At 38.6% G+C, this 23,419-nt stretch overlaps 2 protein-coding genes across 3 annotated transcripts; one reads left to right on the top strand and one right to left on the bottom strand.

The window, feature by feature from the left end:
* Positions 1-710: 710 nt before the first annotated feature.
* On the bottom strand, positions 711-15,998 carry cabcoco1 (ciliary associated calcium binding coiled-coil 1). 2 transcript variants are annotated; one of them, XM_064320319.1, is made up of 8 exons: positions 15,759-15,998; positions 15,439-15,545; positions 14,210-14,379; positions 13,764-13,905; positions 11,234-11,306; positions 8,305-8,418; positions 5,873-6,016; positions 711-2,819 (listed from the first exon to the last, which is right to left on the bottom strand). In XM_064320319.1, exons 1-8 carry the CDS (start codon positions 15,843-15,845, stop codon positions 2,736-2,738), a joined length of 921 nt encoding a protein of 306 aa, XP_064176389.1. In that variant the 5' UTR covers positions 15,846-15,998; the 3' UTR covers positions 711-2,735. The 2 variants fall into 2 exon arrangements, with proteins under 2 accessions (XP_064176389.1, XP_064176395.1); XM_064320325.1 differs by having other exon boundaries at positions 15,825-15,881.
* A 486-nt stretch (positions 15,999-16,484) lies between these two features.
* Positions 16,485-22,726, top strand: tmem26b (transmembrane protein 26b). The gene is made up of 6 exons (XM_064320308.1): positions 16,485-17,377; positions 17,806-17,902; positions 18,211-18,294; positions 18,715-18,923; positions 20,053-20,132; positions 20,564-22,726. Exons 1-6 carry the CDS (start codon positions 17,187-17,189, stop codon positions 20,833-20,835), a joined length of 933 nt encoding a protein of 310 aa, XP_064176378.1. The 5' UTR covers positions 16,485-17,186; the 3' UTR covers positions 20,836-22,726.
* The last annotated feature ends 693 nt before the right edge of the window (positions 22,727-23,419 follow it).

Here is a 23,419-nt window from a genome sequence, read left to right as displayed (position 1 = left end):
ACCATACGAAAGAAATGTGTAGGGGTACAGTCTTTGCATATATATAAATATATATATATGTGTGTGTGTGTGTGTGTGTGTTGTACCATATGTTAAATTTCACATGCTTTGTCATAAACTTTGACTGGTGTTGACTTCAGGCAAGTGTTACACTTTAAATATTGTGAAACACTGCATGTCCTGTAGTCTCTGAAAGGTATTTTTGTGTTCACATTCAATGCACTCAAAATAATGTGATACTTAGAATATTAACAAAGATTACTTATTCAGTTAATATCAGGATATAGATTCAAACATTTCTTCAGTAACATGGTGTTAGAAGCTCCCTTATATATATATTTCATTGATAAAGACCGTATGTCAAAAGGTTTGACTCTAGCCTCAACTGAAAAACACACACTGCCACAAACGCATTTTCTGAATTCTTTGGATATATGTGCCTCTGCCTTTCAATTTAAAGGATTGAAATAACAGCATTATTTCTATTTATAATGATACAGTTACTTTGCAAAATAGAGTTTGACCTAATAATTACCTTTCCTTGTACCCGAAGCTGAAGGCCAGGGAGGAACATGCTCTCACTTGCAGTGCAAACAAAAGATAGAGGACTTGAAGAGAAGGACTGTCATTTTAAAACCACATATTCTCCATTGTTCAGAAACAGTTTAATACCAATAGGTGTGTTGAAAAAAACAAGCAGACACATAATATTTTATTTTATAGCTTGGTGAGAGCTGATTTATTTTTGACACATCTCATATCTCAAATGGGATGGCATGCAGGATTAAGCTTCTGAAAAACACAACAGAAACAAAACAACGACAGGGGAAAATAGATTAATTTATTGGTTCTTTCATCTCATTTGAATGAAGTTGATTCCAAAACCAATGTATTTTATTTTAATGGAATAAAGGAACAAACATTTGCTTCCGGGGGGGGCGGGGGGGGGGGGGGGTGGCTGTTAACAAATAATGTCACAGGACAATAATACGTCAGTGTCAAAAAATAAATCTTCTAGCTTTCAAAATATGTTTGAATTTAACAAGCTTAGCTCTGATTCAGGACTAAACAAAAGGTGATTAACTCAGGGCTCAATCTAAACTCCCCATTGAAAGATCCTGATATCTAGTAACATCTATGTAAATGTATATCTCAAAGTTACCCTGGAATATCAATTAAGCTGGGCCCAAGTGCATGGAAAGCGAGTCAATGAAACATGAAAATTACTTCGGAATCTCCTGTAATTGTAATGCCTTACATTTGTAATTGGAAAGTAAAGCCACACATAACACCTTGCACGTCTATGAATGGGCTCCTAAAATCCTTCATCAAATCACGTGTTGCTGGCTGTGTCCACCCATTTGGAAAGCCATGATACTATTCAAATGCCCCAACTTCACCAGCAGAGGGCACCGTGTGACACATGAGAGGGTCTTCCCTACCTGAGATCCTTTTCAGCTAAACACCAAACCAGATCAGCTTGCAGTTGGCTCAGACACAAAACTATCAATCAAATTAGGTGGGGGGGGGTTAAAAAAAAAAGTTGTGCCTACATGTTCTCAAGGAATTTGGACAAAGGTTCTCAACTTACCTCCTCAGGCTGAGCTCTTTTTTAATTTTTTTATTACAAAATTCTGAAATGAATGCAGCATAAACAGCTATAAAATGCAACAGAGGACACAAACTTAAAGCACTGAGGAGAAATTCATCATTATATGCGGCTATTCTTGCTTGAATGTAATTAAAAGCTTTGCAATGGATAAGAGTTGTGACAAATGAACTTGTCACACTAAATGAACAAAACCGGGCTGAAATATTCTTTTTTTTTCCCCCTTGGGAGCCCAGGTTTGTCTTAAACTATTTTTCTTCCATACCATTCCCACAACTGAACTACAAGACAAAAGACAAAACAGACGACAGCAACATTTTATCAGCCTCCTTTCTTATCTCCCCCTGAGTGCATTTGCTGTGCTTGCAGTCCCTTTAAGTGGGAATGTTCAAATAACCCAGCTAAAATAACCATTCAGCTTTGATAATACAGCACTTTGCATAGCCAATCAGCTCCTTAGCTGGTGAACCACGCCGGGTTGCCACAGCGCTGGAGTATTTAAAGATAGTTAATGGCTTAAGAGAAACATTTACTGTAAACATTATACAAGCATTCATTTGGATATGGGCTTTGCTTGCTAAACGACGATGAGAAGCTTGCTTTGCTGTAGCATTTAACACGTTTATAACTTAATGAATGTAGTAGATTTGAGATCCCTTAGTAGTACTTAATCAAATAATTAACATTGTTCTTTCTTTAAAATACTATATCAAACCGTAAGTGTCTCAAGAAGTATTTACAAGCAATCAAGCCGGCGTAATAAAATGAGAGGTCTAAGGAACTACACCATTACAGAACTACAGAGATAATGCTTTTATGAGCCTATTGTTCGCATTTGTCCTTCTGGCCTTCAAAAGGCAAAACAGGTTTGTTTTAGGTGTAATGTTATTGCATAATGGCAAATGATTCAGTGTATGGCTTAAATACCAGAGACAAGCTGCTATGCCAGAGTGACTGAATCCCACATAATTCTTTTAAAAATCAGTCAACAATATTATTTATATTTTACATTTTTGTGATAAGAAAATGTTTTAAAGGCGACAAACAAAATGACATTTAAAACAGAAATCGAATACAAGCGCAACAGGGAAGTTTACGGACATGCATTAGCCCTATTTCCTAAATGTTACTTGGAAGAAGTTTTCTTAGGTCTGCCTTTTCTGGCTGAGGAAGACTCCTTCTGGACCTGTAGCTTCTCACTGACGTCCACCTGCAGGGGAAAAACCAAGAAGGGCAAGTCCCATTCAATCAGCTCATCGTACCCAACGCTGCCACCTCCCAGCTCTGGTAGGCCCCTGACTGTTCTGGGGCCTACAGCCTCCATTCTACATTTCAGGTCAGTATACAGGTGGGCCAAAACTAGTGTAAGAAGATTCTCCGGCTCATGTGTCCCTCACCATAGAAATGTCCTGCCTTCAGAAAAAAAGGAGAACACACCACAGAGGGGCTCGCTGAACATCCCTCCCAGAGCTTCTGGTTCATTGTCAGTCCAATTAATTTTCTTCACTATTTTAGCTCCAAAATTCTTAAATAGAAGCAGCACTCAACATATGCTCCAGAGATACAGAGAATGGAAGTGTAGTTTCTGCTCCTTTTTTCAACCGAGTGCCAGTCTTATTCTCCCTGATTGCTGCAGGTGTTTATTATATCTAACGGATATATTTAAACATAGATAAACAACTTGACTGCATACATTTAACATATGTCTTATAACTCAAATACCACCCTCAGGTTTGTCAGATTAAGGGCAATTCATTTTTAAAACTGAGCTGTTGGTTTTTGACTTGTGACAATGAAATTGGCTTAAATTTGATTCATGAGCTAACTTAGTTTCAAGAGATATCAAGAAAGAGTTTTTGATAAAAGTCCACATGGCACATATGCATACCAGAACATAAAAGTCCTTTTTTTGATTCCGCATTCATAAAAAGCCTTTCATTGCTCAATCCTCTTATGGAAAGTTAACAACATGGTATGAATATATGGAATTTAACTACAGCCTCCACTTGATTTGTAAATTTAAGAGTTTACCATATAAGGAGCAGTCTGATGAGCTCCACGTGAGTTATTATACCCCTGGGGAACATTTAGAACCAAAATATGCTTCAGAAAAATGGAAGCCGTTATTGAATACTGTTCTTCTGGGAGAAAAACAGCTTGGAGTGGCACAACCAGCCCACATAAAATTTACATAAATACAGAAAAGCCCTCATACTGAATGACAAGATTGACTACAGTTAACACTAAAGTTAAAAGCATGCAAATTCTGAAAGGGATTCTTCTCAAAAGTGGTGTGTGACCTGAAATACCAATACAATATCAAGAACCAAAATGTTCATAAAGAGTCAAATGTTTAACTTTTAAAATTTTAAGAATTACATTTTTTAAACGTTTATTTTTTATTTTAGGAATTTTAACATTTAAAAGAACAATGTTTCAACACCTTCAACAAACATTGCAATGTGGGGTAAGCCATTGGTATGGATTGAAATAGACTGGTCATACTGTATGGCATGCAATCCAAATTCAGGATGTACATACACCATATGTACACTTGGTCTCAAATTACAGAAAGCACATGTAATAAACTGAAGGGCCTGACACTGCAGCTGTCCAGCTATTTATGAAGCAGTGGGTAAAACTAAATCCGAGCAGTATTCATTCATTAAACATATTTTCATCTCCTTTTCTTTCTTTTGGAATCCGAAGCCATTTCCACTCTGACAGAGTCCCCGGTCATGACGAGAGAGCACAGGCTGGCTAGCGTGTCCTCCAAAGTGTGCACAGTCAGCCGTCAGCTCTTTTCACACTGCGGCCCGCCTGAGCAGACCCCAAAGTAAAATGTCCAGTGTTAATTCAACTCCAACAGAGTACATATGAGTCCAATACCGACCGCACGTACTCTGTCGGAGTTGATTTGACGCCGAACATTTAACCGTGCGGTCACTGTGCTGGAAGAATGTGCAGCTCGTGCTGTGGGACGGCAGACTGCAGACTGTGACCGGAGGAGCTCCATTTGACCAATGAGACTAGGGGGGGGAGGTACCCTGCTGATTTAAACCCTCCCACCCAGAGTAAAGCTGTGGCAGGCTACACACTGCTTTTCAGAATGCCAATTATGATGCAGGATCAGTTGCTAAGGTCATCATTTACATAAAATGTGGACATCAAGCCTTTTATGAATTCGATGGCTTCCGAGGGTTAACAAAGAGTGCGTTGTTCATCAGGGCCAACCTGTCCAGCGCTAAATGAAAATGCCTTTTTGAATTTTTTGGAGGGATGTATGTCAATACAGAATGAAGCAATGTTCCCAAAATGAAAAACAGGCAAAAGATGCAAAACACAACAGCACTTTCAAAAGATAAAAAGAGGCCTGTTTTCTGCAACCATGGCAATAACACAAGTAACAGCATTCAGCTTACAAAACCCTCAAAGGAAATTGAAATTTAAAATATCTGTTGAGAACTGCCTTGCGTACTTAATGATATTCCTGGAAATATTAATGTTATTAAGAGTGCAGGACGTTTGTGCAGATGATAATGTTGTTCAGAAACGATAATCGAGTCACACAGACGCAACTTCATCATTAAACCACATGAGATCGCCCGCTGTGAATACCAGCAGTTTTGAAAAACAAGGAGGCGTGCGCATTAAATTGATTTAAGTGAAGTGAACGGTCTTGTGCTTCAAATTTTGCTCTTGGACTGCCATTGTTCTGGTCTGAGTTCTCTCTGATCACACACACTTGGCAATTTGCAAGAAATGTCAAAATGTCCAGAAAAGACTGTGGTCCCCAATTTAATGAACATTTTAGTGTATTTTAACATTGACCTTTCTAGTCACTGAGGCACTGACACATTGAAAACAAATACAAAATTAGGAATAAAACTTGACAAAACAAGAATTCTGTACCTCCCCACATATTATGTTTATGTTTTAAAAGGGTAGCTGCGTTTCAATGAGAAAATAAAACCCAGCAACGTGTTTGGTTAGACATCAACCTCATGAGCCACTGTCTTGATGTGTCTGTTTAACAGCCACATTAGTCCCACTCCCTAAAGTTCACGTACAAATATTTAATGACATTTTTTTTTCAAAAAACGTTAAATGGCTTTCATGCTACAACCAGATAGACTTGTTAATGATGCCCGTAGGGCAGTAATGTTCAGAGAACATGCCCTGGGGTGCGCTTCACGATGAAGCCAGAATAGGCCAGGTAAACCAGACACAGATTCCCAAGTCAAATATGGCCTAAATACGTACCTGCGGATTTTCGACTGGGTCTTCAGTCACCTGCCCCAGAACCTCCTGAGAGGCGTCTACGGCGCCCCCATCAGACGGGCCCTTTTCCGCCGATTCGGCCTCCTGCTGTTCCTCTTCAGCGATCTCTGGAGGTCCTTTAAGCACCTGCCCCCATTCAAATGAACTTGGTCATTTTGCGTGCGTGTGTTTGTGCAACTGTACCTGTTTATAGCAAACAGAAGATTTGTGCCATGGATTGCTCTTAACGCGGTGCTGGCAGGGCACAGAAACAACACAAAGCAGGACAGGGACCCGGAGCTCAAGGTGAACAGGAGTCCATATAGTTCTATAGGCCAGCTGCCATCAGTCCGCTTGCTAAAGAAACCGAAACTTAAGCTGCTCAATCAGGCGCACAAGGCAGCTAGAGAGCACAGAGACAGCTATTTATGCCCGAGCAACATTCTTCAAAGGGATTTTGAGTGACGCTTTATTGAGAATGTTTTATAAACCTTTGCTGTGACAGGGAGAAAATGCATTAAATGCACAAAAGGAAGTCGCTCAGGGACAGGTCTTTGTTTCCTGCAGGTAGCGCGCTACAGATGGTAGACTGAAGATTATAATTACTTTACTGCGGAACAGTTTAGGAGCTATGAGCTGACAGGCCATTAGGGCTTTGAGAAAGGCGCACGTGAAAAAGAAGCTGGGGCAGAGCTTGGTGTGAACCTACCTTAAAACCCTGCTACAACTGCTCTCAGAAATGAGTCAATCTTTGCCACTGGAAAACCTGAACATACACTATATGACCAAACGTATCTGGACAGCCCTTGGTCTGGGGCTGTTTGTCATGGTTTGGGCTAGGCCCCTTAGTTCCAGTGAAGGCAAATCTTAATGCAACAGCATACAATTACATTCTAGACGATTCTTTACTTCCCCATCAGTTTGGGAAGGCCCTTTCAACATGACAATGCATTACGTTACATTACATTACATTTATTTAGTAGGCGCTTTTATCCAAATAAAAGAAAATCGTGGTCATTGGACAACTACAAAACACAGGTTCAATAAGGTACAATACTCATTTCATACAGCTGTTTATAGCCAAGAACACAGTTCAGTTCATGCAGTGAACATTATTCTGACCTAACTTATGCCAAGCCAAACTAGGGAGAGGAACAAGCTATAATGCCCCCCAGGCACTCAGCGAGGTCCATATAGAAATGGTTTTGTCGAGAACGGTATGAAAGAGCTTGACTGGCCTGTACAGAGCCCTGACCTCAACCCCATCCAAACCTTTGGGATCAATTGGAAAGCCATCTGCAAGCCTGGCCTAATCGCCCCAATCAGTGCCCGACCTCACTAATGCATGTCTGGCTAAATGGAACCACTTCCCTGCAGCAATTCTGTAACATCTATATGTATAAAGCCTTCCCAGAAGAGTGGAGGTTGTTATAGCAGCAAACAATGAACCAACTCAATATTAATGCCCATAATTTTGGACGAATGATGTTGGATGTCAGGTGTACACATGCTTTCGGCCATGTAGTCTATCTACAGAGAAGGTGCTCAGAAGTGGAACGGCACCTACGTGTGGTCGCCTGAGGAACAGCAGCACAAGCACAGTGTGGATTCTGCTGTTCACCGACAGTAGAAATGGAGTGGGCACAATATAATATATCAAATACTGCACTGCTACATTCCGGTGTCTTAAATGCAGACAAATCAGGCAGCCATTATGCTGCCATGGCAGAGGTACAGGCCTCCACCCCAGGAACCCTCTCAGAAGTCAAAATTTTGAACAAAAAAGAAACCAAAAACATCGAAGTACTTAAGGCAATAAACATGTCTTCCTTCAAAAAAGAGCACTTCTGTGCTTTCTATTTCAAATAGCTGAAAAAATCTTTTTCCTTTTATTAACAAAAAACTGAATGAAACTTTGTATTATTGTTATAATATTGTATTATACCCTACTTAGAGATTCAGGATTTATTTCTTTTCATGGAAACAAAGCGCTTCAATTGAAACCACATATGTTTCAGATAGAATTTATGTAAATATGATCTATCTGGGAAAAAAGCAAGCTGTTTAAAACATGATTAGCATAACAAGAGTGGACTAGATCTTCTCCTCACATCACAGCAGATGATATGAATTATTATTTTGCCGTCATGGTTCCTTTGAAGTACAAAATATTCATTCTCGGTTCAATGCCAGATGAATGAATATGTTTCTTCTTACAGTGAAGTTAATGTTAAAATGAAACAAACCATATTGTGGGAAAATTTTGCGCTAACATTTCCTTATAAGCTTTCTAAAAGGTGTCTGGTTCTTGAGACTAGCTGACAAACAGCCCATATTTTCCTCCCATTAATGCAGCGGTGGCTTCAGATATAAGACACAGATACTCTTCTCTATATCACAGTAAATGAAAAGCCAAAGTGGGTTTTCAATGGTACCTCTTTGGCCTCTTCCACAGGGGTCTGGGTCATATAACGGAAAAAGACATCAACCGGCATGCCCTCCTCTAAGGGTGGAATGAAGTCTGTTGGGTTGACCACCTCAATGTGCTCCTGAAACAGAACAAGTTATCTGTCAGCACACCTTTTCACCTGTTACTTAACCTGCAGTCCTTTGTACACCTGGCAACGGCCTCTGTTAAAATATGCAGCACAAATTCTGAAATAACAGCAGCGTGAGACTTCACTTAACGGTATTCCGTTCTGTTCAATGTACACGCATATCTGCCATTGCCAAGGACAGCCTGTTTGTTATGATCAACATGAATGTTGCACATTTGCTCAGTAAGAGCAGATCTCAATGCTCTTATGTTGAAGAAATAAACAGTGATTTTTTTGAGCCATGCTCCTATTTTGTTTCCGACAAGATGTTAAAAGAAACATACTATATATTCAGAATAGTAGATGTATATGGAGTGTGCGTATGCGTGTATGTGTATGTGAAAGAGAGAGAGAGAGAGAGATAGAGAGAGAGAGAGAGTATGCATGCCTATGCTTTATAAATAATTCAGGGACCAGCCAGAGAAACACTGCCCTCTTATGTTTGGAAAGAATATTGCTAACTTAAAATGCTGATTTAAATTTCCAGTTCATTTTTTTTTCAAGTTTTATGTTTTTCCTGGGAGCAAAACACTAACCCACATCTATAATCAGCTGAAAAAGCCACAAGATGTTAAGGTTTATGTACAGAAGAGAATTAAGCTGCCAAACTTACAACAAAATAAAAACAGCACAATTTCATCCTTTCAGGCAAAATTAATTAATGAGAAAAACTATTTTGTCCCCATGTTTCCTTTGGCTGCCCTATTGTGAGGTGGACAAAATTAATTGTATTAATAGAAATGAATTGTAAGCTAACGTCCACACTACGTGCGCTTCTTTTTCAAAAAAATAAATACTAAAATATTTTCAATTTATAAAACTCATGTATAGATGTTAAAAAGATGCTGAAAGCCCTTCATCAAAACAAATGAAAAATTGTTATTTTTACATAATCTGACATTTGGGACCCATTATGACTGTGGCGCAGTGCTTGACCTAGATACTGTTTCTGATTCATGATACATTGCAGCACACTCCAAAACAAAAATCATAATCAGCTCGCAACCACTTCCAGCTCGCTGAAAAATAAAGAATCGTTCAATGCTGGCTGTCAGAAAACATTTGGATGCAATCTGTATTTTAAAATTAGAGGACATCTCCATACACGTAAATGCATGTAAAATCAAAACCCGCCAACGTTCGCTTATTAAAAAATAAAAAAATACCAACGAGCGCATTTCTCCCTGCCTCAAAAGCAACTCATTAGGGGATAAATATAGCATATGCAGCATTCAGATGCCAGCGGTGAATGAAATAGCCAGAGCCAGACTGGCGTACAAGTCGCATCCTGAACGGCTGATTTATTCCGCTCGTGTTTTTGTTTCTCTGACATGGAAGATGAAAACCCTCATTAGCATTATTTAGCACGTCTAAAGCGGAGAAGAAGACACGTCTGTGCTATCGCCTGCTTCGGTGTACCAGTCAAAAGATCTATCGCTGTTTACATAAGGCAGACCTAATTCCAAACAGATCTTGTTTCCACTTCAGACGTTGCTGTCTAGAGACTAGCTGTCAGAGGCGGCTTCAGACATGATATCAAAGCATCATTAGCGGATGGGCCTGCATACATTTCTCGTATTTCCAGTTAAGGTCCAAAGTACGCCATCTCACTCAAAATCTTTTAAGGTTTGAGCATAATTTCTGTTTAATAGTCCATTTTACCTTATTGATTTTTCTCTGCTGGGTGAGCCACGTTACATTTTTTCCGGAAGTAATTAGTTTACATTAGGCTATTTATACGACGTCCTTCGGTGTGCCACCGCCGGGTTATTGGCCTAACTAAATAGAACACATTTCATGATCGTCCGTTATTTTCCCCAGACAACATAATTAACTTGTTCACTGCTTTTCCCCCTCATATTTAAATTTTCAGTTTCTCTCTATTCTGATTTCATTGTATTTTTGATTCTCTGAGCATGGACAGTATAGGGGCTTGGTGTAGTTACGTGGGTCTTCGGTGTGACAGACAACTTGGAACAAAGACAGGAAAGGTCTGTCTCTCTTCAAGGGTCACTGCCCTTCCTAGCAACCTGATCTAGTTTCCTCCCCAGAATAACATTTCCACCAAATCAGTTTGAATTAAATGTCAGACTATACTGTGAGGTAAAATATTCACAAGCAACTGTTTTCAGAGAGAGACCAACAGAAATTTGTTTCGTGGAATGTGATGCATAAATATTAGGATTGTATCTTGTTTCTATATTTATTCATAGAGTTTCCACAGATTTATTGGCTGGCTGTCTATTTGTTCTGGGTATTATGGAAGAAGCAAAGTAAAGCCAGCTTGCTAACTATTCAGACCATGACTTAATTTCAGGGCAAACATAATTAATCATAATTGCCTATGTGCTGACACTCTATAATGGTGAGAAGGCTGGGGTTGTTTTTCTGATTTTAGTCATTCATTTATGTTGCCTGCAGTACTACTAGACTATAGTCAAGTAGGTGTAATACTTGATGTTTAATAGCAAATTTCTGTAATAGCAAAATCACTGTCAAATTTAACAATGGAATCAGTCACCATTGATAGGCAGTCAGACGTGCAGAAGGAGTGGATTCTGAAGCAACAATAGATAGATTTATTTAACCCTGAAATCAATGTCACATGGTGAGCAAATCTTGTCAAAAAAAAAAAAGGCAGGGGCAGCTACTGAGGGGATATTAATCAGGGTTATGTGCACCTCTTATTATCCAGGAGATGCAGCATTAAAGTCATGCACACTACTTTATTTATAATACAATATGAGGTAAGACAGAAGACTCTTACTTGAGTGGAAAACAGTCGTTCCTCTCTGGGCTGGGTGAAGAGAAACTCATATAGTTCATAGTGCTGAAAGAGACTGAGCAGGAAAGCCAATGTTAGTTTCAAGGTCCCCACAATGGGTGTGAGACAGTCTCAGCATTAAGCCACCTTTGTGAACCACATTAGCAACTGAGATCTAAAGAGATAAGAGCTGTCAAAATGATGCAGTCTTCAGCCACTATGCCACATTCAGGTTCTGTGCGTGGCTACAGTGTGAGCTCTGACAACAACTGATAAAAATTGTACGCCGTAGACGGCCAGGTTTGAAAGTGTTGGTGCGAATGCTATTTTTCATAGCCCCAAGCAAACAATCAACAGTGGTGAACAACGGATGCTGTTTATGATATTCTATTTTGTACAGAATTCAAAAATTCTATTTTGCATGTTTATTACCTAGTGTCTTCACCACAGAATGTCAGGTAGGGCTTTCTTCCCTTCTGTCTGTTTATCAGTTTAAAACTTGGTCCAGAATGTTACTCAGACCAAAACAATTTACAAAACACTAAATGTGCCAGTTTAGGAAATTTCTGTTGCTGATCATAAATACCTACCAGTGTACATAATTAACTAAATTTCTGTTCAAATCGCATGGCCACATACTACACAAAGTACACAGCCCTGTATTCTTTTTAAAAAGTATTTTAGTGTCTAATAGATTACTTATTTTGTAAGAATATCTGATATGAGAATATCCATCAAATAATGTAATAACAGCTAGTCAGATGTTCTTGCATTCGTTTAGATCGATTCAAGGCACCTAAGAGCACTTTATTTCATGCTGACAGCTACAATCTCCAAAAAAACAGAAATGTAGGACAAAGTGAACACTTTCATGCAGAATGAATTAATGAAAGCCTTGCCAATAAAACAGAGTGAATAACAGGAAAACAGTCCAAATCTATGTCACGTTGACTCGTAGTCTCAGTGTAGTCTCACAATGATTCTATTTTTTTCCTCTCAAATAATATTTGACCACAATAATGAAACCATTTTAAGAACACAATGACGTCATTCCTAGAGGGCAGACTCAGGAACTGTATGGGAACAAAAGGGTGGCTGAGAGTATAAAGCAATATATTGTTTCAGCTTTCAAACTAAATGAACGCAGTGATTCATTTAGATTGTGTGACATGACTTCATGTTATAGACTCATCTGCAAGCATCTTGGAATGAAACTGATTATTTAGTGCAGATTATTTTTTGCGGTCGGGAAAGTTTCTTTTTTTATCTCTCGAGACTGAAGAATATCCTGTCTGCTAATGATTGCAATATGCGTTCCTAACCTTTTCACATATAAATTGCAGACTGCCAAATGTTGGTTATAAAATATCTGCGGTCATTTTAAAAGTATGCAACATGAACCACTGCTGTCAAAGAATTCAGTGCAATAAGAACTCATGACTGACTTGATTATTTCTGGAAATAAATATATTCTGAGAATAAAGTAACTGAATTATTTAAATTAGGATAAATATAGTTCAGATTATAATATACAAATAAGAATCAGTCTCTACATTCCATAAAAAAATAACAATTAGTCTGTAAATAGCACCTTTCATTACATTATATACAGTAAAATCCTCAGTGTTAGCTATAACAGAGTTTATATGAGTCAACAATCGATAGAATGTACTCTAACACATTATGAGAAAAAATGTGCATAAAATTGTACCTAAAGGAGTACAATGGTCATTGGGGCAGTACCCTCAAAGGTATGCCCATTGTACCCTTTACCCTTTTAGATTAGTACTCTAAGGTACAAATATTACCCAGTGAGGGAACATTGTACCTTAGAGAACAAAATGATCGCCCACTGCACCCTCTTTTCTGATGGTGCAGCGCAAAATTGCTCAGTCAGCACTGATTTAATACTGAGCATATTCTTGGGTATTTCATAATTCAAATCAATATTTTTCTCCCAGACATGATCTCCACTTTCCAACCCCGACTAAGGTCTATACGTGTTTTATGAAAAAAACATCAATTAACATTTTCTGCTGAAATCTGAAACCTTCTCTCAACATTATTACTTGTTTATCCCAAAAACCACAGCACAAACTGGAATCTGGAATACTGAAATGGTTAATCATTTTTTGAGTTCAATGTGACATTATATAAACAAGGTTTTCTTATTTTGGCTCTATTCTTGTGAATCGTTATATGCCTGCTCTTAAGTATACTCTCCATTGGGAGACCTGGACTTGCTAAAACACTCACTGAATCCTAACTGCTGACTTTACCCAAAAGCCCCACTATGCATCAGATATTTTTCTACAGTATTTCCCAGGGAGAAAGTTGGGCAGAAAGCACATGCAGACCCAACTGTTGCTTGAGCCCCTGATCTTTTGCCTGTCTATCGTAAAGTGCTCAGTTTTTTTTTTTTTTTTTTCGTAAATCACAGGTGGCCTTTCCGATTGTAATCTACCCCCACTTCTTAATTGCAGTGTCAGGCAGTAAAAGACATAAGCTACTAAGAGCAGCTTAGAAACACAACCTGGATTTGAAGTAGTCAGTAATGGAAATGGCTTGATCCACATAAAACAAAGGACTTGAGTCTGGTGGTGACAAAGGCTGCCTGGTTCCAGCAATTGCCTTAGCAAATTCAGCGAAATTATCAACTAGTGGCATCTGTTTTTCTGCAGAAAAAACAAGAAAGCATTGGTTGGATTACATATTGTTCGAATTCACTGTGGCGGAATGATATGAGCAAAGAAAACACATGAATTCTATGAGTGCAGTCTTGTGTTTCATTGCCCTTGTTGGAAAGTGAATCATTTTTGTTTTCAGATGGAGGACTTCTGCATGAATAGAGCAAGGACCACACTACTGCACCCCACATTACAAAATTTACCTTGACCAAGGAAAGTGGCACAGGCCTTCACTGTGATTGATACAGCTGTCTTTCAGCTACAACAATCGTACAGAATATTCTCACTGTACCTCTGATATTATCCAGCAACAGTTGCAGCAAAGCCATGAAGCCTGAAACTTGCTGACATGTAAAATGCATTTCCTTGGCCCACCAGAACCCAGAGACAAAGTAATCTAACAGGGCAGCTTCCTTCAAACATGTCTGGCGGTGTTTGAAGTTGAGTATATCTTCCAGCTGTCTGTTAAAAAGATAAAAGGCAGAAATCCAACATATAGGGTAAGCGTACCAATTAAGCCCACAAAATGCACATTCCAGTGAATTAAAAAAAAAAATTATTTACAACCTCTGGCTGAAATTCCAGCCACCAGCCTAAATTGGAATCTAGCAAGAACCAGTTTCTGCTCCAGCTGGATGCCATTACAAATTTGGTGATGGTCTGTTGTCTGTGTCAACCTGGTCCACCAACTGGACATGGTATTGCCAGCACGGTTGCTATCTCAGCCATCTTGTCGCCAGATTGACCACCTCCAAACTAGGTGGAAGTGCATGCCCATTGTAACCCATAACTTAAAAAGGCCTCATCTGAATGACTGGACTAATAATTAGTGTAACTAGTAAATTGGTGGATTGGTAGAGACATTTTAGAACAGGAGATGTAGTTTTGATGTAGTTTTATGTATCAATTTTTATTTGACTTGAAAATGGTAATGGGTACATGGGCTTAATGTGTAGGCTTTACATTACATTACATTACAGGCATTTAGCAGACGCTCTTATCCAGAGCGACTTACCATAAGTACTTCACTACATCCTCCTGTGTAAATCATATACTGTGGGTGTATGGGCTTAATGTGTAGGCTTACCCTCAGTACTTCACCACATACTCCAGTGTAAGCCATATACTGTAGTTTATAGACAAAGGTTAAGAAAAATATTCAGGCCTACTCTAAAAGAGAAATAATATTTCAAAACCTATACAGACAGACCCTTCCAGAATAGCTACATTACATTTTCATCTTCAGTGTTTACAAACCAAATGTTTCACTGACAATGCGAACTGTCAAAGGGAAGGACTATGTTTTGGACAAAAATGTTCTCCAAAATCTATCATATGATTTGCTATTAGGTTACCAGTGGTTTTATAATGATTGAAGACAGCGAATGAGGTCATTTAAGGGGCAATACTTAACTGTAAGAAGTTCCCATTAGCATGCTAGGATAATAGCTGTAGTAATAGAGTATTCAGTCTAACAAAGACTAACTAAATAAAGCTAAAAACTGAAAAAGTGCTACTCACAATTGCACTTCTTCCACTGTTAGGTCTAACAGCAGGTTAATTTGTTCGAGGGTTAAATGTTTCCATTCAGTGACGATAGGATGTTCTTTTTCACTGTCACCATTTTCCTGAAGTTAGATTATTAAAACAACAAATAAATAACTGCATTGAAACAAAAATGTAAGTAGGCTATAACTCCTTAAAATAGCAACATAACAATTATCAGCGAAAGTTACGTTAAGGTAGTTAGGCTACCTAGCTAAAGTTAAAAACTGCTACGTACTTAAGCGTTTTCAAATCTCTAGGAAGTTTTTATAAATAAACATTCAGCCGATACGTACACGCTCTTTTGTATTAATTCCAGTAGTGTCTAAATCTGACGCTTGGGATTTGTTATTCGGTTTTACTTTTTCTCTTGTAGCAGCCATGTCTTATACATCCGTTTTCCCAACAACGTTGCCATAGTAACCAGGAGCCAGCTGGGTTGGTAAAATGTCTACAACGCCCCTGACTGGGCGGGACAAAGCAGGATACTCAAAGTTTTATTAGTTTTCTTGAAATGATGCTCGGTCATTGACGACATAATGATCATGTCATAAATGATTATCATTCTTTGCATTGCCATTAATTGCTAACGAATCTGTATTCATAGTTTTGAACTCACATTGCTGAGCTCCGTTTTAATTAGGCTGCAACAAGCCAAAAGCAGTGTTTAACCTATGGATAAACCATAGACTGTATAAAGATTTGCAAATGCTAACATGAATTGAAGTATACAGTGTGTGTAATGGCCATAATAGATCGACCATTCATCTTTAAACAGTGAGCTGAGAGGCGATTCTATCACCACACGAAAACAGTGTGCCGTTGAGCCTCAAAATATGGTAGCGCACGGCTTCAACGTCAAGAAGTAAAAGAGAGCTCAATAATGATTGGTTTTCTTTGCGCGCACGGAGCGCGATACATTTTGATTGCCTAGAATTGGCTCTACGGGTATTTAGGTATTTAAACCAATCAAACAATTGTATCATTGAAACATGCTTGGACGGCATTAGACAAATAAAGTCTACTAAGAATTTTACAAATACTCTGCTACATTTGAGAAGTAGTGCAAAACGTCCCGACATCTCCACGAGACAAAGGCTACTAAACAGGCAATTCTATATAAACTATGTTACAATGCTGCTGCTGCTGACTCTTTTAATTGCAATGTAAAATACATTACAGGCTACACCCCCGATGGATGGGTTACAACCCCTCCATCCCCCCGTAATTTACGCCCATGGGCTAACCTAATAGTAGCTAATAGCCCACGCTGACTTCGGACTAATTGGCCGCGTATGTTATGGTCCATGGTTATAATACCTAATGTAATGGTAACCTATTTGCAATCTGCATTTTAGGAGGTATAGCCTATATGCTTAGGAAAATTCAGCATTAACCTAACCGAGACGATATCATACGTTCATTTGGAACAGTCCGACAACGAATCAACGTGCAGCCGAATAGTTTTTAGCTTCCTCGAACCATATCGCAGCAATTTTTCTATCTTGTATTTTGTGTCCAGCGGAGGGGAGGATGTAGATGAGACCTAGACCTAACTTTCCCCGTGAAAAACGGGGACTTCTGTCAAGGGCTTGTGCTTTCATTTTTTTTCTGGAGGGTTACAGAAATAACGGGACACAGTAGGAGGTTTGAGGTTGCATTTGAGGTTGTGGATAGTCTACATACTTTATAGACTAGTCTACCGTGTTTACATAGCCTACAATATGATCCTGGTTAGTTTTATATGCGCAGTTGTTACCAGATCATTGTTCATTTTTGTTTCGCTCATTTCTGTCTTAAGAGTGACATTGGTTACAAATAATTACCTGTATTGGTTTCTGACCTTTTTGTTCTTGCCTCTGATTGTCGAAATGTTTTTCACTTTGAAAAGAAGAAAAGGAAATGGCTACAAGTGGTAAGATGAAACACATTTACAGTTTTAAGCCTAGTTCACATCACATCCTTTAAATACGTCGACTTTTCCCGTTTATGCCTTTTTGTATTGTGATAATTACACAGAGATAGCTAACATTGGTTTCATATACTTATTGAATGATTGCCCACACACACACACACATACACACACACTGCAGGTCTTTCTCTAAGAACTACACAGTTGTATTGGCTACTGCATGATAGGCATGCATTTCATAATTGTGACTATAATTAAACAACAGTGTGCTCTGCTACGGATGTCCTGCAAATTCCATTGTTACTATACGGGGAAGGAAATCTCCGAAAGTAAAACGTGTCCGGGTCTGTAGGTGTTTGCTGGTGAACAGAACTATCTACGTTTTAAATACCTTAAGAACTTTATGTTTCTGTTGGTTTCTCATCTGACAGGTTTTCGCCACCTCTCTTGCTATTTCTCATGAGCATTATACCATCTATGTGGATTTTGGAATTAGACGACCACATGAATAAAACAAATGATCTTCAGGTAGGATTTTACATATACTTACAAAAATGCTGTATCACATTTATTTCCCCCTTTCATACTACTGTGGCCTCAGATCATTGTTATGTCTTCATGAGTATATTTTATGCTATTTAATATTTTAATATCCCCTGTCATGGATAGGGATGTTTTCAATTTTTCGTCCAGTCAAAGTAGCATAAAATCTCCAGGCCTACAAACAGCATGCTGTTCTGTGTGGTTTGAATTTTCACCTGCGGTAGCTTCCATGACAACTTTTTCTGTACTCAATGCACATCTTATGATGAATGTACTGTATTTTTTATTTTCAGTGCTGGAAACTGAACTCAGCCAAGAATTGGACAAGCATTATAAATTCCCTTATAAACAGCCCCATGAAAAATGACACCTTTGAGGTATGTTTATTTTTCTTACATTTTCAGTTATATTCCTAAATATTACTTGAGATTTTCCCCCAAGTGCTTGTCTAGCCTAACCATTTACGAAGTGGTTTGTTTGGTAATATTTTTCTGTGCCAACAAGAAGCATTTGTGAACAGAAGGAAAAATGGTTTTATACTATACCAATAAAACTATTTAAAAAACTGGCCCAGCTTGTAATAATGACAACAAAAAAACAAACATGCACATAGGTTTTCTAGAAAAGGGCTATAGGTTGTACCTAGACCTTGCAGACAGCCAAGTACTCATAATAAAGGACTCTGAAGAGAAGTTTAGATTTTTTTCTGTTTCCTAGGTGGATCTATTGTTCTTTTTTAGAAAAGAGGGTTTTTTTATGGAGCTGTTGACTGTTTATGTTCTTCTGTGCTTCTGAAGGACCCTTTAAAATTGCTGTCTTCTGTGTGCGCTGATGACTGGATTCTAGTCCTGCATGAGAGCCTCCTGGTCCTGCTTATTGTGGGGAAGTGGCTGCTGCCCCTCGGAGGCGGGGTGACCCGGGACAAGCTCGCACAGCTTCTCCTCAGCTTTGTGGGAACCGCCGCTGACATACTGGAGTTCACTAACGAGACGCTCTCAGACATAAAGTGAGTTTGCCGATCTTTCCTTTGGTACAGCCCAGGCATAGCAATGCGTCACCCTCCTAAACAAATTTCCCTCCCCTTCTTTTCTCCCCAATTTGGAATTGCCAGTTTGCTTCTCAAGTGGCCACTGTGCCACCTGAATCTGTGCCATGTGCCCTCTCCTGCTTGGGCAAACCAGTGACAATTTGAAACCCAACAGACCACATAGTGCTACAGCAGAAAGGTAGTGCCAGTCAGTGGGGAACTGTAATTCCTTCGGATGAATACGGGTAACCTGTGTGCATCAGGCACATTGCGGGGAAAAACAATTGTGGCAAGAACTCTAAGAAATGAAGCCAACTAAAACACACTCTACTCAGCTAATGACATAAGGTTCGCCTGTGCTTGCGCTTGTGAATTTATTGATTCTAATGGGTTTCTTTATTCTTTATTGAGTCTCTCATGAACCCACTGTTGCATTTGAAGAGCCACCTCTTAGGGAAGCAAACCAATTACCATGCATTAAGCATTAGTACTGTGAAAGCATGTAGCCGAGATTCCAGGAAGGTATTAAAAAGATGTAAACAAAAGGCCAACAAAGACTGCAGTGGTTTTTTCAACTGTTCCAATAAAATTTTATGGAATTTTATGAATTTAATGGATGTTGCTTATCCACTCTGGGCTCTGGACAGTAATACTTGGTGAAGAATGAGAGAATTTTTCATTTGTTTGATGTCTGCATGTCACTTGGGAAACTGTGAGGCAGATCAGTTATTGGAAATCATAGCCCACAACACCCTCATTATGGTATGTATATGTACCTACTGAGTGTTAGATTGAGTCAAGACAAACTCTAGAGGTCAATTAAAAGAGCTAAAGTGGGCTGAAGTCATGCAATGTGTAATATGTTTTTGATGGGTCTTCTGCACCATGTGAACCAGCTGTAACCTGAGTACGTTCAATCCTGCCAATCAAGTCACAACTCTGCTTCTAGGAAATTAGCTGCTTTGCGTCATATGCTTACAAAAACACATTTTCCCCATACTCCTCATTCAGGAAACCAAACTTTGATTTCCTGGCCAACCCAAAACCCTTCTCACCCAGATTCATCTCCATTCCACAATAATACGTCCAAAATGTATGTTTTCAACAGGGACCACAGTTCTAAACTGGTCTATCTCATTTTGGCAGTGTGGACATGGAGCATGCTTCAGTTTCCTTTTCATCTGTCAGGTCAGTCTTTTAAAACATGTATCTGGCTGTCTGCGTGCATACCAACCTACCAGAAACTGTAGACCATTACAGCACTCTTGTCCCTGACCCAAACTTTTTTGTCCTATTCAGATGAAACTTAAGAAGCTGTATTAGACTGCAAAAGAATTCTGAGAAATGTTTTGTGTGAGAAACTTTGGATCTGTTACTTCCTGATTCTTTGAAGTAATTATATCCCTGGCTGGAAATTTTAAAATAGATGTCTTCCCATTAAGAAGGAAGTTGGCATTTACTCTTGAGGGAAATGTTGAAATTAAACTGTGAGGCCAGTCTTTTATAGGGTTTTGAAATCCTTACATTAGCTTAATCAATTTTGCAAGCTGCAAGGACCCTTCATTGTTGGGATTTTTAAAAACCAATTTTCTTAAGTGCACCATGCTTGTGTTCCTCAGTGGGGAAATCAACAGAAGACGAATATTGTGAGGATCAGAGTGACTCTCTTCTGAAGAAGCATGGAACTGAAATCTGGAACATCATGCAGAGTCTCTTTATCCAGGACGGACCCTTCCTTTTGGTCCGGCTGATGGTCATGATCTACTTTGAGGTCTTGCATCCAATGCTGGTCTTCTTCACTGTCAAGAATCTTCTGATGATATTACTGAACCTGTACTACCTTGTTGTCATATGCCAGGATTACAGATCATCTGCCTTGCAGGTCACATGAGAGGGAGTTGTGGACTTGCTCACAAGAGTCAAGAATCAAACACGAGTCAAGAGTCAAACACATACTGAATCCAAACACAACCGCCAATATGATCAGATAAGATCTGTACTATTTTTTCCGGTGAACATATCCGAGTTCACAAGCAGTCTAAACAGCATAAAAGCAGAAATAGTCATTTTGGCAGAATCATCTCAAATGGTTGTACTTCCCTTTTAAAGAATGTGTTGTTGAATTTAAGCTGGCTGATACTCTTTATATGGGAGCACCAATCTGAAGTGAGCTTTTTTCTGTAGATTATTTTCAAGAAGATGAGTGTGAGTAAGAATCAGGGTGATATGTCTGCCAAACATTCAGTTGAGCCTCGACACAGCACCATCCCTGTTAATTAAAGGCATATGAGCTAGTGAATCCGAGAACACAATCATTGTTAAGGCTGGTGGATTTAAAAAAATCTTTTTTCATAGGTCGCTTGGTGTGGCTGATTTGTAGGGGAGCCCCGTACTCTAATAAGTGACATTATGTAATATATTAAGGTAGAGAAATTCTGTAACTCCCTTTGAGCCTCTGACAAAGTCAATATCAGAATGTAGAATAGAATATAACAAAATAACTGTTTCTCCCTAGGTGAACTTCACTGGTTATTTTCTCTTTTTCGGACCATTCTCTGAAAACCCTAGAGATGGTTGTGCGTGAAAATCCCAGTAGATCTGCTGTTTCTGAAATAATCAAACCAGCCCATTTGGCTCCAACAACCATGCCACTTAAATCACCTTTCTTTCCCATTCTGATGCTTGGTTTGAACTTCAGCAGATCGTCTTGACCATGTCTACATGCCTAAATGCATTGAGTTGCTGCCACATGATTGGCTGATTAGATATTTGCATTAACGGGTGCAGTTTGCCGGTGAGTGTATGATGGTAAAGCCTAGTTTATGTTTATTTCTTTCGTTTTGCCTGGTGGTCTAAGGTTACTGCATGGGACAATCTGCTCTAACCAGATCTAACCTAGATAGAATGAGGAATGGTTTACATATGACGTGTCTTACAGATATGAATGTATATGAGCGCATGGTGCACATCTACCCTGTCTTTGTCTGCTGAACAGGGCACAATAATCTAATAGTATTTATTACAATTTAATGCTCCATTAAATCATTTCTATTTTGAAATCAACCCTTCAAAAACTGAACACTCAACTTGTTCCACATGAGGAAATACATATTAGTTTTCACATTTGCTTTCACATTTGGCAACAACTGTGTCACATCACAGAATGTTTAGACTGAAATGTCCAATGGGTTATGTAAACATAGCGATTCTGATGTTTGATCATAAAAGATGGCCTACACTCAAGCCGTTTAGCCTTTCAACTGGCAAGGCACGCTGTCAAGTAAACAAATGAAGAGGGGGAAAAACTTCCTGTAAAAAGTCAGCCAAAATCCAACCCTAAGTGCTGAGAAAAAAGGATGTGATCCTTACAGATCTTGAGCGTAAAACCTCATAGAAAAATCTCATAGAAGGATCTTGTAAAAAAAATTGCATCAGTCCATGTGATTTGTTAATACCATTAAATTTCCATTATCATGCATGGGGGTGGAATATTTGTAAGTGGATCACGGTGTGCTCTTAGGCAGAGACTGCCAAGTTTGTTTTTTTTTTCATGTTTGGAGACTTGCACCATGTTACAAATCAGCGGCCAATGTCTCAGGTGATCTTTGTAAACAAATCAGTCCATTTGGTGTAGTTACTGTTGCTTAAGTTGTGTATTGAAAGTAAACTCATTCCAGATGTGACATTCTGCATGAGAAACTAATGTTAATTGGAAATGTCTGTCCGATGAATAAGAAGAAAAGATGACATATCTCTTCATATTAAAACAAACCCTGTCATAAGCGAGGTTTTGTTTTCATTTTTCTTGGAATAAAAAACAACGATTATAGTTTCATTAATGCTTTTTTTCCCCTCCTCACTGAACTTGTCATATTGGTGATTTCTCACACCAAAGCATTTGATTTTATTCAGTTCCATTGTTATTAAGACAAGTGCCCTCACACAGAAATGGTGAGTGCTTATTTTAGAGTTTGAGCAGACACAATACTGATAAATTACACAATTTGACCAAACATATTTGTCTTTAAAAAATCATTAAATATAAATCTACGATGATACATTATTTTGCCCAAATCAGGATTAGGGCCACCAAGGATACAAGATTAGTTTATGAAACTCAACACTGTCAGAAAGTACTCAAAAAAATGTTTTTTCAAAGAATCAACTGAAATCATGAACATTTTTATTATATATTGTCATCATACTAAGACATCAGGAATTATAACTGACAGTATGACTGACTGACTACAGCAAGCAATGTGTGTGTTTTTATGTTTAAAAGCTTTGATGTAATCAATTTACACATATAGATATAGACTCCGGGGAAAACCACCCCTTATTTTCCATGTTCAGAATTCATTTAACATTTCCTGTAATATTTACTATACAAATAAATGTACATTATTATTATTTTCTTCACAAACACAATACAGTGAGATCATTTGGGTGCTTGCTAAATTGGTTTTGGCTGATTT

The sequence above is a fragment of the Anguilla rostrata genome, chromosome 2 (genome assembly GCF_018555375.3).
Source record: "Anguilla rostrata isolate EN2019 chromosome 2, ASM1855537v3, whole genome shotgun sequence".
Lineage (NCBI taxonomy): Eukaryota > Metazoa > Chordata > Actinopteri > Anguilliformes > Anguillidae > Anguilla > Anguilla rostrata.
This window is presented reverse-complemented; position numbering and strand designations above follow the sequence as displayed.

Bases quoted from the DNA above. Each gene is read 5' to 3' on its own strand.
- tmem26b (XM_064320308.1), top strand. From the start codon at position 17,187: ATGATCCTGGTTAGTTTTATATGCGCAGTTGTTACCAGATCATTGTTC. The intron at 17,903-18,210 runs GTAGGATTTTAC...TTTTATTTTCAG, and splicing joins ATAAAACAAATGATCTTCAG to TGCTGGAAACTGAACTCAGC. The intron at 20,133-20,563 runs GTCAGTCTTTTA...TGTGTTCCTCAG, and splicing joins GTTTCCTTTTCATCTGTCAG to TGGGGAAATCAACAGAAGAC.
- cabcoco1 (XM_064320319.1), bottom strand. From the start codon at position 15,845: ATGGCTGCTACAAGAGAAAAAGTAAAACCGAATAACAAATCCCAAGCG. The intron at 8,419-11,233 runs GTAAGAGTCTTC...GTTCTGTTTCAG, and splicing joins AACGACTGTTTTCCACTCAA to GAGCACATTGAGGTGGTCAA. The intron at 2,820-5,872 runs GTACGTATTTAG...TTTCCCCTGCAG, and splicing joins ACCCAGTCGAAAATCCGCAG to GTGGACGTCAGTGAGAAGCT.